This window comes from Populus euphratica, unplaced genomic scaffold, assembly GCF_000495115.2.
Source record: "Populus euphratica unplaced genomic scaffold, PopEup_1.0 scaffold2.1, whole genome shotgun sequence".
NCBI classification, from domain to species: Eukaryota; Viridiplantae; Streptophyta; class Magnoliopsida; order Malpighiales; family Salicaceae; genus Populus; species Populus euphratica.
Window position 1 is genome coordinate 472,553 of NW_011499846.1, and position 15,691 is coordinate 488,243.

General features: G+C 30.4%; 1 protein-coding gene across 1 annotated transcript; it reads right to left on the reverse strand.

The window, feature by feature from the left end:
- Window positions 1-6,030: 6,030 nt before the first annotated feature.
- Window positions 6,031-14,341, reverse strand: LOC105137942 (uncharacterized). The gene is made up of 4 exons (XM_011043895.1): window positions 14,181-14,341; window positions 12,965-14,089; window positions 7,430-7,549; window positions 6,031-7,338 (listed from the first exon to the last, which is right to left on the reverse strand). The coding sequence occupies exons 1-4, from the start codon at window positions 14,217-14,219 to the stop codon at window positions 6,211-6,213; spliced, it is 2,412 nt and encodes an 803-aa protein (XP_011042197.1). The 5' UTR covers window positions 14,220-14,341; the 3' UTR covers window positions 6,031-6,210.
- Window positions 14,342-15,691: the final 1,350 nt, after the last annotated feature.

Consider the following 15,691-nt stretch of genomic DNA (forward strand, 5'->3'; position numbering starts at 1 on the left):
ATTTACTAGATTTTTCTAATTTAATGAAGTCTGTATTATGATTTATTTAAATAAAAATCTGAGTGAGATTAAAATTACCATTTGAACATGTAGTATTTAATGGGGGATCAAAATTTATAAACCTTAAAGTGATAAAAAAATTTATTATAAAATAATATAAATTATATTTTAAAACATCATTTAATAATTTAAAATATTAAATAAAAATAATTCTTTAACATGGTATCAGAATTTTGATAATTAAATAGTCATGAATTTAAATTTTACCATCTCTATTAATTGAATAAAAATCAAGTATAAAGTTATTTAAATTTGTGTAAGTTTTAAGTTCAAAAAACTTTTATTTAAAAAAATATATTAAAAAATAATATAAATCATATAATAACAACTATAATTTAAATTATTAAATTAAAATAATTTTTAATAATTTTTCTTTTGTCCACCGCTTTACATGTTTTTATGTTCGTCATTTTATATGTTTTTTGGATTGGATATCAATATGTGCACCGCTAAATGTTAACAAGTCAAGGGAGATTTTGATCTAGCACCGTCTCGGGATTGAGTTTTCGATCTTCGAGCAAAATAAAACAGGAAAACACCAATTAAAAATTAGCAATAATATCTTCTAAATTCATTTCTCCTTTTATTAACATTTTTTTAATTTAAGATAAGTTTTTTCAACCTATTATTCATTGTTATTAAACTTGACGTGGTCAAATCTATTCCTAGTTTATGTTGCATTTAAAAAAAAAATCAACTGGGAGTTGACACGGTCTAATTTGTGAATCCAGTTAAAATCCAATTTAATATTTTAAAAATCTATTCAAAATAACATTGTTTTAATTAACCGGTATCTACCACTTTAATTGGCCATGGATACCAAAAGAAATCTTTCTCCAAATTCCAGATTTAAAATGGGCCAGTTACCCTTAGAACTGGGAGCCCATACAACTTGAGAAATTGAATTTCATAACAGTAGTTGGGCACAAGCTGAATTGAACTTCACGGAAACACTCTAGCCCAAGCAATAATATTTTGTACTTCTTGGGCCTTTGATCCCTTCGGCGAAGAGCTCGAGAACACAGTTGTCGGCCGGCCTCCAAGGATTTTCTAGTTTATTTATTTATTTATTTATTATTATTATTATTATTACTGGTAAAATTAAGATATTTTTTTTCTTGGTTGCATGGAAAAATTGTACAGGATCACCTCAATTATTGGTTAATACTAAATTAATATTTGAAATTATTGATCGAAACGCCATTAATCTTTCTGTTAAGTCTACTATCTTTTCGTCCATTAATCACCATATTTATTTTCACATCATCGTCACTTTAATTTTTAACTTTAATATACATAGATGATATTAACACAGAAGAAAATATAATATGCATAAATGTTATATTCATACAATTTTTATATTACATAAAAATAATTTGTCGATTTCTAATTTACACGAAAATAAAATATTAACCTTTGATAAAATTAACCCTTGATAAAATCAGACTGGCTCTCGAAAATATAATTAAACTTTTTTATGGTTAAATTTATTTTTTGGGCCAAAAAAAAGGGATTAAAAACCATCTTATTTTATGAATCCACGAAAAAATTGTAAGAAGAACAAGAACCAACATTAAAATTAAAATGCTTGATAAATCCATTTATGAACCATTTGCTATGACATATCTGTAAGACTGTAACAATCATCCTCCGCACAACACTTTTCCGTCTTCTTTCATGTACCAGCGACACTTTTGGCATTTGAAAGTGAGCAGGGGATTGCAAGGCCAACAAGTGCAAATATCATATTGGTTGGTGCTCCGTATCGTTCAATAATAATAACAAAAAAAAAAAACGTTTGATCATATTTTAAAAAAAATATATAAAGAAAATAAAAATATATTAGATATCTTAAATCTAGAATCTAAAATAATATTTGATTTGACAGTAAAATAAACCTAGTAGTATTAGGTTAGACAATCAAACCAAATCCAACAATCTTAAATTTATGGACTAAATCAAGTGCAATAACAATAAATTTCTGATTGATTGTTATTCAATTTGATTACCTGCCGAAATTCAATATTATTGGATTTTATTATTTTAGACCCAATAATGTTTTTTTACTGGAAAATACAACAATAACATTTGGTCTAGTTGTCAAACTAAACCCAATATCTTTTGAAAGCAATTACAATGTAGCTACCCATCCATATTTAATAATAGCGAGTTTGCCTATTAAGTCAAATTCAATAATTTTTTGCACAAAAAACAGAAAAGATAATGCTTTTAATAGTATTTTTTGATTAAAAAAATAAAAATAATATTTATATAACACTATAGTGTCATCTATAATACAAATATTTTATATTTATAATATGGTTCACAATTTATATCTACAATACAGACACTATTTCTTCCATGATTTTAAAAGGATAGTGTAATATCAATATAGAGTAATGGATGATGGATGCATATAGCATCGTCAATGACCGAAGAAGGAATTGGCCTAAATTCACAAGCAAAGTGAGTTTTGCAGCAACTCAGTGTATATATAGATATATGTTTTTGTAGAGTATTGAAAAATAATATAAATTATATTTTGAAGTTTTATTAAATAATTTAAATTATTAAGTTAACATGATTTTTTGATTTAGTACTAACATCTTGATAACTAAATGGTCATGAGTTTGAATTTCAATTTTTATTTATTTGATAAAAATTAAGCACAAAATAATATGAGTTTGTTTATATTTCAAGTCCAAAATTTTTTTATTTTAAAACATATATTAAAAAATAATATAAATAATATATTAAAATTTCATTTAATAATTTAAACTATTAAATTGAGATAATTATCTTACACGCGATGATGATGGATGCATAAAAAAGATTTCTTAATTTCAAACTTGTTCCTTCATGATAATTACTGTGCACGGTAGAGGTGATATATGTTTCTAGCATGGTTATTAGGATACTAATTGTTTTTATGTTTGAAATTATATCTAGATATGTTTTTAAAGCCTCGTGGTTTACAAAAGAATTTAATTTGTGTTTTTTAGTACTTTTTAATAATTTTGATATTTTTATGTTAATAATTAAAAAAATTATTTCAAAACAAAAAATATTATGTATTATAGTATCAAATATATGACAGGTTAATTTGATAATTTGTATCTAACTCAAGCTTAATTTTATTTCAAATTATTTTTTAAAATTAAAAATTAAAAATAAAATAAATTATTTTTAATTTGATAACTCTTGTTCATTAGCATACCATTTATACTTGTATTTAGAATGATGTTATAAAAGTATATCTGACTTGAAAAAAATAATAATTGTTTTTTGTTTTTAGTGTTTTTTTTATGATTTTGATACTTTAATATTAGAAAATTATTTTGAATTTTTTTCAAGTAGAAGATACTTTACATCATAATATCAAATATATACTTAAATATAATTCTTTAGGTTAATTCAATGACTCATATCTTACAGCATAACCCGAGCAAGATTTTATTTTAAATTATAAAATCGACAAGTTAAAATAAGTTAATTAAAATGAAACCTATCTGTATTGATTTCATTTTTTTTTTTTTTTTTTGTTTTAATGATGTTATTTGGATTTGGATACAGTAACCCAATAATCCAGATACTAAATTGAGTTGACAACTAATGATTCAAGACATTAAATTTCCCATGATTGACCGCTGTTAAACCCTGCCATTACCACCCCGACTGACAGCCTCTCGAAACCCATTTGCTAACTGAACCTACCTTCACCATCATTACCCGTTGAACCACCATCCCTCACAACTGCAAACTGTACACCCCACCACGGTGAAATGGCGAGCACGAAAAGTAGATTGTTCAAAATTTGATTTGCAAAAACAGAGAGAAAATAACAGTGAAATACTGATTTTGTGGTGGTTCTTGCTAAACTTGCAAACAGAGACAGATTGACCGTGGTTCTTGCTGGAATCGCAGAGAGAGAGAGAGGGGGGGGGGTAAAATATCAATTTTGACGGGTTTTTGTTTGTTGGAAAGGATTTTTTTAATCTCCCAACGTTGCTAGCACATGACATTTTTCTGTTAACAATTTCACTGAATCCTGTTTTGATTTAAGGATAGATTAAATAAAATAAAATAGTTTTTCCAGGAAATATTAACATAAGAGCTTCAATTTAAAAATCAATGGTATTTTTTCTAATAATTAAGAAATGCTCAATGCTCACGTGTTTAAAGTGGATCTCGAATTGCGATTCAAAAGAATACTTAAAGGGTAAAGAAAAGCAGGTGGGCATTGATATCGGTTCTTGAAGAGAAAAGCAGGGCACCTTGGATTAGGAGATTTCTTGGCTGTTTTCGAAACATCCAACCCAACTGCAGCAATTGTTTTTTTATATATTAGATGTCTGGTCCGCTATCAGACCACTGATGTCTCAATCAAATATTTATGTGATTTAATTATCTGAATGGTGGTCAAGGTAAAAAACTTAACATCAAGAGATTTGTTCACGTAGTCTTATATTCAAGTCTTTGATTGTTCATATAATGGTTATTAAAGATTTATATAGTCATTAATTTTAGGATTTATAGGATTAGTCGTGGTGCACACAAGCTAATCCAAACACCCACATTAATCTAAAAAAAATATTTATATAATTTAAATTATTTATATAATTTACATGGATGGACGTAGTTTAATTTTTAGGATTGTTTTTTTAAAAAATATTAATTTGAATTTTATAAATTTTTAGATTATTAAAATTTATATAGTTATTAATTTTAAAATTTATGAAATTAATTAAGATATTTAAAAATGGATCCCAACATCTATATTAATTAAAAATATATATTTATATAATTTAATTAGCTAGAGTGATGCCTTAATTGGGTAGCATAAATTCAAGATTTTTAGTAATTCTACGGAGATATGCTATGTCGAGGTCAGATTCTGTGAATATTCTAGTGGGATGGTGATAGCATTAAAAAAAAAAACACTCTGTTCACGTTAAACCAGTAAAATAACTAAAGGAAGATAAAATATTCGATTTGAATATTGAATTCAGGTCAAATTCTTATAGGAAATTTTTTAAGTTCATAGAGGATCACTTTCCTAGTCCATCTGTTACATGAATTTTTTTAAATCAGGTTGCGAAGATTCGATTTAATTCTGTTATTTTTTTATCATTATGAATTTTATCATTTATTTTAGGATTTTTTTTTTATCTTGTCAAGGGCGATTTCAAATCTAAATAAAAATTTATAAATATCATATAAAGATAGGATTTATTATATTAACATTTTAAAAAAAATTCTTTGTGTTTAACCATGTTTCAGCCAATTTTCTAATTTTTATGCTTGTATCATATTGACAAAAATAGGTGGAAAAAATATATATCCCTTTTCAATATAGTTTAAAGTATAGAAATTTACTAAAAAAAATTATCGTAAAAACAAATTTCTTTTTATTTCACCATTCTAAAAGATTTTGTCTTAATTGTTTCCATTTCCTCAAGGGATTTTGAAGTTTTATAATTGTAAAGACAGATTGATGGTTTTGAAAAATTACATGGTTATTGAGAATTTATATTCTTACAAACAAACATGTAAAAGAGATTAATAGAATTTTTAAATTTCTGAAAATTGGATAGTGGATAAAACCGGCTGTTAATTTACAAATCAAATCTTCTCTTGGCGATGAACACATTTTTATTGTTCTCGATTTTTTCTCTATATTAAAATTAAAAGACTAGGGTTCCTAATAGTTTATATAAAATAACATCTTGACAACTTAAATCATTTTTTTAATGATCAAAGATATCCACACTGATTTATATATTAATAAGAAAAAATAAATTATTTTTAAAATTATTTTTAAAATGTATTGTTCATATTAAACTAATGCACTTAAATAAATAAACTTTTCTACCCTAGAAAACAAGAAAAATAGCAATCCTTCTTCACCGATGAATGCATCTAAACCACTACACACAAATCATAAGCAGCAAAGAAACATGCATCAATCCAGCCAAGATGAAACACACATTGTCGATATAATCTTAAATGCCGATACAAATTAAAATTGGGTGAAATTTGATGTGAGCAATCCAAACTCTCCATCATCCTCTTATTTTTCGACTCTAGCTTACAGCAAGTTACCAACAAGAAGCAGCTAATACAAGAAAAATGGAAAACAAACCATGCACTTCAATTAGGGATGATCTTCTGAGATCTCATCTTACCAATCCAGTACACAAATGATTTGGTGGAATTCCTAAATCCCAAGAATCCATGTTCCTTGCTCTTATTCATGCAAGATATAAAAGCATCACCGCTAAGCATGGTGTCCACAAACCACCAGCCTCCAACCTCCTCTAACTTCGTAGGAGACAACTGGTTCTTCTTCACGATCTCCTCCCACACTGGCTCTTTATCTTTCATCCTCTCAGCCAAGGTCGCTCTTTCCCCCCCCTCTTCGAACCCGTACTTTTCTATCCCGAACTGCTCGGCCAGGACTTTCCATAAATGCTTCCACTTGAAGTAATCTGCGTTGTGGATATTGAAAGCTTGGTTTTGAGCATTAGGCTCCACACATGCCCAGATTTCCTGCTCTGCCACCAGATCGGCATCTGATGCGATCGCGTAACAGTTCCACGCCTCTTTAGTACCTGGAAACATCAACGGAGCTCCCTCGAGCTTGCATATAGCAGCATAAACAGAAAGAGTTACAATTATATTCATCAAGCTATAGGGCGAGAAGCCAAATATTATATCAGGACGGTGAACAGACCAAGTCACTCCCTCTTTCTTTGCCACTTCCTCGAACATAACATCTTCCAAAGTGTAGTAAAAATTGTCTACCTTTAATCTCGGCAGATCCTCCGAGTAAGGAGGATCATGGGATTCGAAATTGTAAAATGACTCGAATGGGCCAATGTAGTTCTTGGTGCCGGTTTGGAGGCAGACATGGCGGAGATTAGTTGCGATGGGGACAACAGCCTGAAGAAGGTTCCGGAACATGAGACCGTTGATCTTGCAGTTCTCTGCTTCGTTGGATCGGCTGGCCCAGGTGACATAAAAAATGTGAGTAACATCAGTGAGATGAGAAAGCTTTGATTTTGCTTGCGCCGAGTCGGAGATGTCACACTGGATGTACTCAACTGGGCAGTTCTCATGCCAGTTTGGACGAGGACGACGGGCCACTCCATAAACTTTCCATGGACCTCCTGGTGTGTCGGAGCGTGGGAGGATTTCTGCCAAGCTGTTGCCGACGATTCCCGTTACTCCTACTATCAAGGCCACGCTTCCTTGGCCCCCCTGAGCTGCCGGTTTCTTCTGCAAATTGAATCATAACAGGGGAAACAAATGAGGTCACAAAATTTTAGTAATTAACCAGGTATATCTAATTAAATATGATCTTTTTTACCCAGGCAGCGCTAAGATCACCAGCCCACCACCAGCTCATTTCGTTATAGAAGATTGTAGCAGAGGAAGATAGGAAATGGAGAAGATAGGAAAGATGGGTGGTGGGAGTGTTAAAGCAACACTACTGCTGATAACTTGTCGCACTAATGTGGGGCGGTGATAGGCCCATGCGCGATGAGTCTCGAACTTACCAAATGCTCTTACGAATTGAAGTCTGATTAATGGAGCCTGGACATCAATTATTTTTATTAAAAAATATATTTTTTAATGTTGATTTAGTTAGATTTGTACCGATTTCAGTGAGGTTAATTAAGTTTTAATATTTTATTTATTTTAATTACATATCCAATTAGAACAATCTTCATGTCATTAATCGACAACCTCGTGATAGAACTAGTAATAGAATTCACGAGACAAACTAAATGCTGAGATGAAGTTGTTAGTCTCAATGACAAGCTTAAACATATGGATTAGCGATTTGTTAAACTTAATATTTTTAAATTTAATCAAGTATAAAGTTTTGATTTATACAAGTTTAACAAGATATTAAATTTTATAATATGATTTGGCCACATACTAAACTAACATATAATATAAATAAGTTTAACAAATTAATATATTTATTACTTTTAGGTTTGGCTAAGCATCAAGCGTAAATATATATATTTATAAAAAATTTATCATGTTTTATTTTAAATATTAAACAATTTATTTTATAATTACATATTTATTTTTAAAGTTTTTTTTTTAAATATCATTTTTTTCTCTAAAAACTTAACTCACTTACTTATTAGAAAGTCTTCAAATCCATAAAAAAAAATTTACAGGTATTATACACTAACTATTAGCTATCTTGGTTAAGAAGAATAGATTAAATTACTATAACTAAGAGATTAATAGATTATTTAAGATATAAACCTTGTTCTCAAACTACTTGAATTTTTTAGAACATCATTAATAAAAATAAAAATGTTAAGAATGTAATAAATCAAAACTCTTGAAATCAAAAAAGAAGAAATTCTTTTTTATCAATTTTTAGCAAATCCAAAACTATCCTATTTTATTAAAATAAATCACAAACATATTATTTTGACACTTAGTAACGTTAACCGCAACTTTAAATAAGATTTAAATAGTAAAAATAATATTTTTATTTATTAAACCAAATAAAACTAAAAAACATCATAACATTAAAACAAGTTCAAAAATATCAAAAAAAGTTTAAAATTAGTTATATAGACTCCACCATTGAGTTTTTACATGGTTATACCTTCTTCAAGTTTACTGACTATAGGTTATTGTTTTTTCTTTTTTTTTTCTTCCTCATTTCCCTTTCACTCTCTTTCTTTTTATAACTTGCTAGACCTTCTATGTTAAGATCCTGAATCTTTATAATATGATCTATTAATAAAGTATTTTCCTATATTTTCCCTCTCTCTTTCTTTCTTTTTTTCCTTTTGATTTCTAAAGAATATTTATAGAATTGTTCTAGGTTTTTAAATGGATTCCTTTAAATATTTAATTTTTAATCAAAGCTTAGCTCTTTGATCAAAGTAAGAGGATTCTAGACAAAAGCTAATAATTATAAGCTCTTGTACTGTGCTAATTTTGCAACAGTGGTTTTGGTTTTAAAAGTATTTAATAATTTTGGTAAATTTGAAGGGTCATGAGTTATTTCTAGATTAAACTATGTTACATTTGAAAGTTTGTAGTTTCACATTTGTTTGTTCAAATGTGTCGACTTAATCAGTTCAGAATTTAAAAATAAAAGGAAAGTTGATTGGAGATAAGATGTTGGAAATTTTTGTGGAAGAATTGGGGTATAAACTTCTAATTTTATGGGCATATGGGTTGTAAAGAGAGTGTTTGTCAATTGAATGATAGTGATTATAATCACTAAAGTGGTCGAAAGCACCATGTTTATTTACTTACAAATGTTTACTCAATTATCTAAGATTGCTAGAAAAAAAAAAATAGATGGAGGATGAATGATATGTTATCTAGGTTAAACTCTATAAATTAAGGTTCTTTATTTGGGTTTTAGTAAGGTTCAATTTAGTTCATGCTTTTTCAATTACGTCCAAAATTATCTTCAAATTTTAATTGTATACAATTATACCCCTATCAACCTCGAAGTTCAATGTCTTTTACAAACAAGTATTTGGTTTTTAATTTTTTCAATTTCATTTTTAATTTATTATCAAAATTTTAATTTATTTTAATTTGATCCCTAATTTCACCAATTTCTATTCATGAAATTGAGTGCCACCTGCAAATTGATCCTTGCTCCTGGGAATCTTCAATTAAGTCCTTAATTAACTTTCAAACTCTAATATTATCACAATTAAGCCTCTCATTTGATCAATTAAACTTTTCAAAGTTTAATATCAGCCCCTAAACTTTAATTTCATCTAATTAACATCCAAATTAACTCCAAAAACTTTTTTTCTTGTAATCAAGTCTTCAATAAAATTAATTAAACCTTTCAAATTTCTTATTAAACCCTTAACCCTTTAAATTTATATTTCTTTACTTTAAATAAAAATATTTTCATCTAAATTGACTCAAGTTTTGTGATTTTACCAATGCAATGTCGCGAGAAAGCATTGGATGGTTGGATGTAGAGGTAATCAAAGAAGATGAGCTATTAGGATTCAATGATTTGGTAAAAAATAATCCATCTTATTCGAAGATAATTAAGGGGTATGCATGCCCAAGCGGCGAATAGTCGGAGGAAAAGAGACATTTTGCAAACTGGTAAGAAAAATGAAGCCCAACAAGAAACAATTAATACACAGTGTGGAAGATTCATTGAATTCACAGGTCTTTGTCAAAGAAAAGTAGACAGTGGAGCCATTGTTATGTGGAGAGGCATCAGGAAATGTCAAGTGACAAGAAGTAACGAGAGGAGAATTCTCGCATTGAAGCAAAGTGAGACCAGGAAGTTGAGAGGAGAAACCACCAGCCAAGTTGATAAAAAAAATATAAGTCTCTTCAACTGATTGAAAAATTCATACAACAACACAAGATGAATCTATTAAATGGTAAGTAGATGCAAGCTGGAAGCGCTGGAAGAGAAATGCGAGGAATGCTTTCCTACACGAGAGCATGACGCAGCAAATTCGCATATTCTTATTTAGAATTGTGACAGTTAATTTTTTTTAATATATAATTTAAAAAAAATATTATTTTTGATATAAAAATAATTTAAATACATAAAAAAATTTAATTTAAACAAAAAAAATTAAAATTTGTAAGAACAAGAATTGTAACATATTCCTTTTGTTGATTTCAAATTTTCTTCCTGTAAAACCAACCTGAGAAGGGAATATTCAATTTTTGTTATTCATCGAATAGTCAAACATTTAGGTACAATTTTATAAATATATTTCGAATTATAAAGCACGTTAAGTCTCAACCTGACAAGGGAATATTAGAGTTTTGTAATATTTGCTGCTCGAATAAATGTTAGTTTTTCTTCCGAACAAACTATAATACGTTGAAAATATATGCGAATTAAATTAAATCAAATATTAAAATTTTAATTTAAAGATTAATGATATTGTGAATAATAATCGAGAAGGATTTCATACTATTTAGCCCAACGCAAACACAAGAGTAGACATATAACTTGGAGTAATGAGGTAACTTTCATTTTCAAACACGAAGGGCTCCCCGCTCGAGTGTTCTAAAAGAGACCCCATCTTGTGATTCGAAAGCAAACAAAGGAATCCATTAAGGGAAAAAGAAAAGCAGCTCCCCTTGGAATTACATGACTCCTTGGATATGCTTGGAACATCCTCCGATACCACTTCCAGACACTGGAGATGTTTGGTGTGATGTCGTACTCATCGTGACCTAACCAGATGATACATCCAGTGTGTAATTGTCGTCTCGAGATAAAAGCAAGATCGAGGCAATATATTTTTTTGTTTTTTCTATTTTTAAAAAAATAAAAATTCACTATAAATCTTTTTCATATACAAATTTATTTTAGATTTCTGCCCTTTTACTCTCAATCAAATAAGTGTTATCCTTTTTCTTTGAAAAGTCGCTTATGTCTTGGATACTACCAGAACACAATTTCAAAGTGATTTTTTAGTGTTCTTCCAGAAAATAGACAAAAATAGAAAAGACAAATACATGTTTGGTTTGCTTTGTTCCAGTTGTTTTTTAGGGCTAAGGCAGTAACCAAATGTTATACTTGGATTAAGGGATTTCATGAGGTTTTATAATTGCAATGAAAGCTTGTTTGATGGTTTTGGAAAAATTATATAATTATTAAAAAACATTTTTTTACAAAGACACATGTAAGAGATATTAGTAATTCTTATTTCAATGAAAGAGATTTATGGATAAAATTGATTCTTGTTTGTGTGTTTCGGTTTGGTTTGTTTATTGAGATGATTTTTTTTTTTAAAAAAATAGATTTTTATTTATCATTTTGAATATAAAAAACAACCTGACAGCTTGAAATCATTTTTTAAATAAATAGAAACATTTCAAAATCACTTTATACATTAATAAAAATGAAAAGAAAAAAAAAAACAAGAATGTACAACTCTGGAAATAAAAAAGAGGAGCCATCCTTTTTTACCACCATACCTGAAAACATATATTATCAATCCAAATATTTCTCACCACCTACCATCCTTGAATTATACAGAAGGCTCCCATTAAATATCTAGTCATTCTTATCAACTCAAGGTAGGAAATATCTTATCTCCAGAATTACTAGTAGGCTAGCAAAATAAAAATAAAACTACAGTACTCTGGAATTGCCTTTAGATTGTAGGGGTGAGCAGGGGTGAAGTGTCCAGGTGCAAGAAGTGCAGGTGTACGAGTGCGCGCGCGCGCGCGTGAGTGGCGAGAAAAAAAGAGTTTGGTGGTCTGAGGAATATTAATAATTTAAGAAGCGTGAATTGTGAATCAGTGCGAGACACCATTAATCATGATCATTATTGTCCTAAAAATTCAACAAGTATTATCACAGTTATTGCCTATAATTCACGCCCAATAATTAATACCAGGGCTTCTCGACCAAGGAAATATCAAAACTGGTGGCCAGAGACTACGATAAAGCAGCTAGCAGAAGTGTTTCCTCGATTGTGAAGTTTATAGATCAGGGACCTATCAGAGCTTGCGGCTTGGGATCATCTTTTTATTTTGCCGATTGGAGATCAAAACTGTTGAGGAAACACTAGAAGAGGCTCTGCTTTTTTGGGATCGTCTTTTTTATTTTTATACGTTAATGTAAATTAAAAAAATTAAATAATCTTAAGACAGGACCAAATCGAGGAGAAATCCTTTTTTACCAATATATCTAAACCATTAATCAGAATCATGAATAACAAAAAACACATTTATTAATCTTGCCAAAATGCATATTATTAATATTGCCAACCATTAAGACTGGGTGAATTTTTATGCGAACAATCCACCTCTCCCTCGTAGCTCTTATTTTTCAACACTACCGGGAAGCAAGTTATCGACATGCAGCGGCTAATACAAGCAAAATGGCAAACAAACTACTTCAATTGGGGATGACCTTCTGGGATCTCATCTTACCAATCCAGTACACAAATGATTTGGTGGAATTCCTAAACCCCAAGAATCCATGCTCCTTGCTCTTATTCATGCACGATATAAAGGCATCACCGCTAAGCATGGTGTCCACATACCACCAGCCCCCAACCTCCTCTAACTTCGTAGGAAACAACTGGTTCTTCTTCACGATCTCCTCCCACACTGGCCCTTTATCTTTCATCCTCTCAGCCAAGGTCGCTCTTTTCCCCCCCTCTTCGAACCCGTACTTTTCTATCCCGAACTGCTCGGCCAGGACTTTCCATAAATGCTTCCACTTGAAGTAATCTGCGTTGTGGATATTGAACGCTTGGTTTTGAGCATTAGGCTCCACACATGCCCAGATTTCCTGCTCTGCCACCAGATCGGCATCTGATGCGATCGCGTAACAGTTCCACGCCTCTTTAGTACCTGGAAACATCAACGGAGCTCCCTCGTGCTTGCATATAGCAGCATAAACAGAAAGAGTTACAATTATATTCATCAAGCTATGGGGCGAGAAGCCAAATATGATATCAGGACGGTGAACAGACCAAGTCACTCCCTCTTTCTTTGCCACTTCCTCGAACATAACATCTTCCAAAGTGTAGTAAAAATTGTCTACCTTTAATCTCGGCAGATCCTCCGAGTAAGGAGGATCATGGGATTCAAAATTATAAAATGACTCGAAAGGGCCAATGTAATGCTTGGTGCCGGTCTGGAGACTCACGTGGCGGAGATTAGTGGCGATGGGGACAACAGCCTGAAGAAGGTTTCGGAACATGAGGCCGTTGATCTTGCAGTTCTCTGCTTCGTTGGATCGGCTGGCCCATGTGACATAAAAAATGTGAGTAACATCAGTGAGATGAGAAAGCTTTGATTTTGCTTGCGCCGAGTCGGAGATGTCACACTGGATGTACTCAACTGGGCAGTTCTCATGCCAGTTTGGACGAGGACGACGGGCCACTCCATAAACTTTCCATGGACCTCCTGGTGTGTCGGAGCGTGGGAGGATTTCTGCCAAGCTGTTGCCGACAATTCCCGTTACTCCTACTATCAAGGCCACGCTTCCTTGGCCCCCCTGAACTCCCGGTTTCTTCTGCAAAATGAGCCATGACAGGAGAAACAAATGAGGTCACAAAATTATAATAATTAACCAGGTATATCTAATTAAATATGATCTTTTTTACCCAGGCAGCGCTAAGATCACCAGCCCACCACCAGCTCATTTTGTTTTGGAAGATTGCAGCAGAGGAAGATGGGAAATGGAGAAGACAGTAAAGACAGCTACTGGGAGTGTAAGGGCAAGCGAAAGTAGCGAGCCAACAACCTATCGCTTGGAGCTTCCGAGTTCTCGCATTAATAAGAGCTGCTTTGCTTTTGGTGGTGCCGACGTGGCATGAAATCGAAAGTTTTGATTGCGTAATTGAATCAGAACCGTTGAAGATAAAGTAAGGATGAGATCAGTAACCTGATTCTCCTTTTTGATACATTTTTTTCCTGAAGAAATGCAATTTTTCCCGATTTATTTATTGTTATTTCTTGCATAAATAGTTAATTTCTTTATGGAGGCAAGTTATGTAATACTTATCTTTTTTATATTTTTTTATTACATAAATTCTTAATAACATAGGTGTATCGGTTTCATCTTGCGTTTTGTCGTTGTTTGTAACAGTAGTCACGCACCATAACCATTATTTTCTTTTACGTATAACATGTGGTATTGCAGTATATAATTTTCAGGAAAAAAAAATCTAACTTTGAGTTATTTTAAAGGAAAATTAGGAAAAAAATGATTTTTTTGGGAAGTAATTAGTAGCATGCTAATAGTTATTTATTGGGATTTATTTATTTAAAAAAACAATATAAAAAGATAAAAATATAAAATTTATAACTCATTAAAAATGATAAAAATATCTCTATTAAATATTTTTCTTTTAATTATATTTTTGTTTCTTTGAACATGATTCCAATAAATAATTAATAAGATAATAGTAGATACTTCACGGAGATTATAAAATTATCCTTGCAAGTTTGTTATAACTAGATAAATTAATAACTGAGTTTGATAATATTTATTACTGAAAGAGTAATATGTGTGTGTGTGTGTGTCATTTGTTTAGATAGGATGGGGATGGTATATGAATTTGAATTGTCATTGCGTGTTTCGTGCAGTCGTCCTGGAAAATGATGGAACCCTTCCCCACCATTTCCATTTCCAGTAACCTTGAGAAATGCCGTGCTATAATATAGCTTGATTTTTTTCTTAGTTAAAAGATCAAAATAGTATCGTTTTAAAATAAATTCTTAGTTAAAAGATCAAAATAGCATGAGAGTAAAATTAATATTAAAAATATTTTAAATATATAGCTAAAACTACCTAAACAATGTAAGCATAAAAATTTAAAAAAATTTCTCATGATTATTGTAACTTCAAGTTTGAGGTATTAATTTATTTTTTTTTCTCATGATTATAGTAACTTCAAGTTTGAGGTATTAATTTATTGATTTGGTGTCCTTTAATAATATGTTTTAGCAGTCAGTAATTTAATTAATTACATAATAATTGTGCTAGATATTAATCGTATGTCATAATTATAATTTAATAAATACTTTGTTATCTTAAACAAAAAAAAATACCGCTGCTAATACTAATACCAGAAGTGAGCTCGAAAAAAGAGTTTCTAAAAAAGGAGTTTTG

Bases quoted from the DNA above. Each gene is read 5' to 3' on its own strand.
- LOC105137942 (XM_011043895.1), bottom strand. From the start codon at position 14,219: ATGAGCTGGTGGTGGGCTGGTGATCTTAGCGCTGCCTGG. The intron at 7,550-12,964 runs TGAAGTAGTTTG...TATCAGCAGTAG, and splicing joins CCCAGAAGGTCATCCCCAAT to TGTTGCTTTAACACTCCCAC. The intron at 7,339-7,429 runs GTAAAAAAGATC...TTCAATTTGCAG, and splicing joins GTGATCTTAGCGCTGCCTGG to AAGAAACCGGCAGCTCAGGG.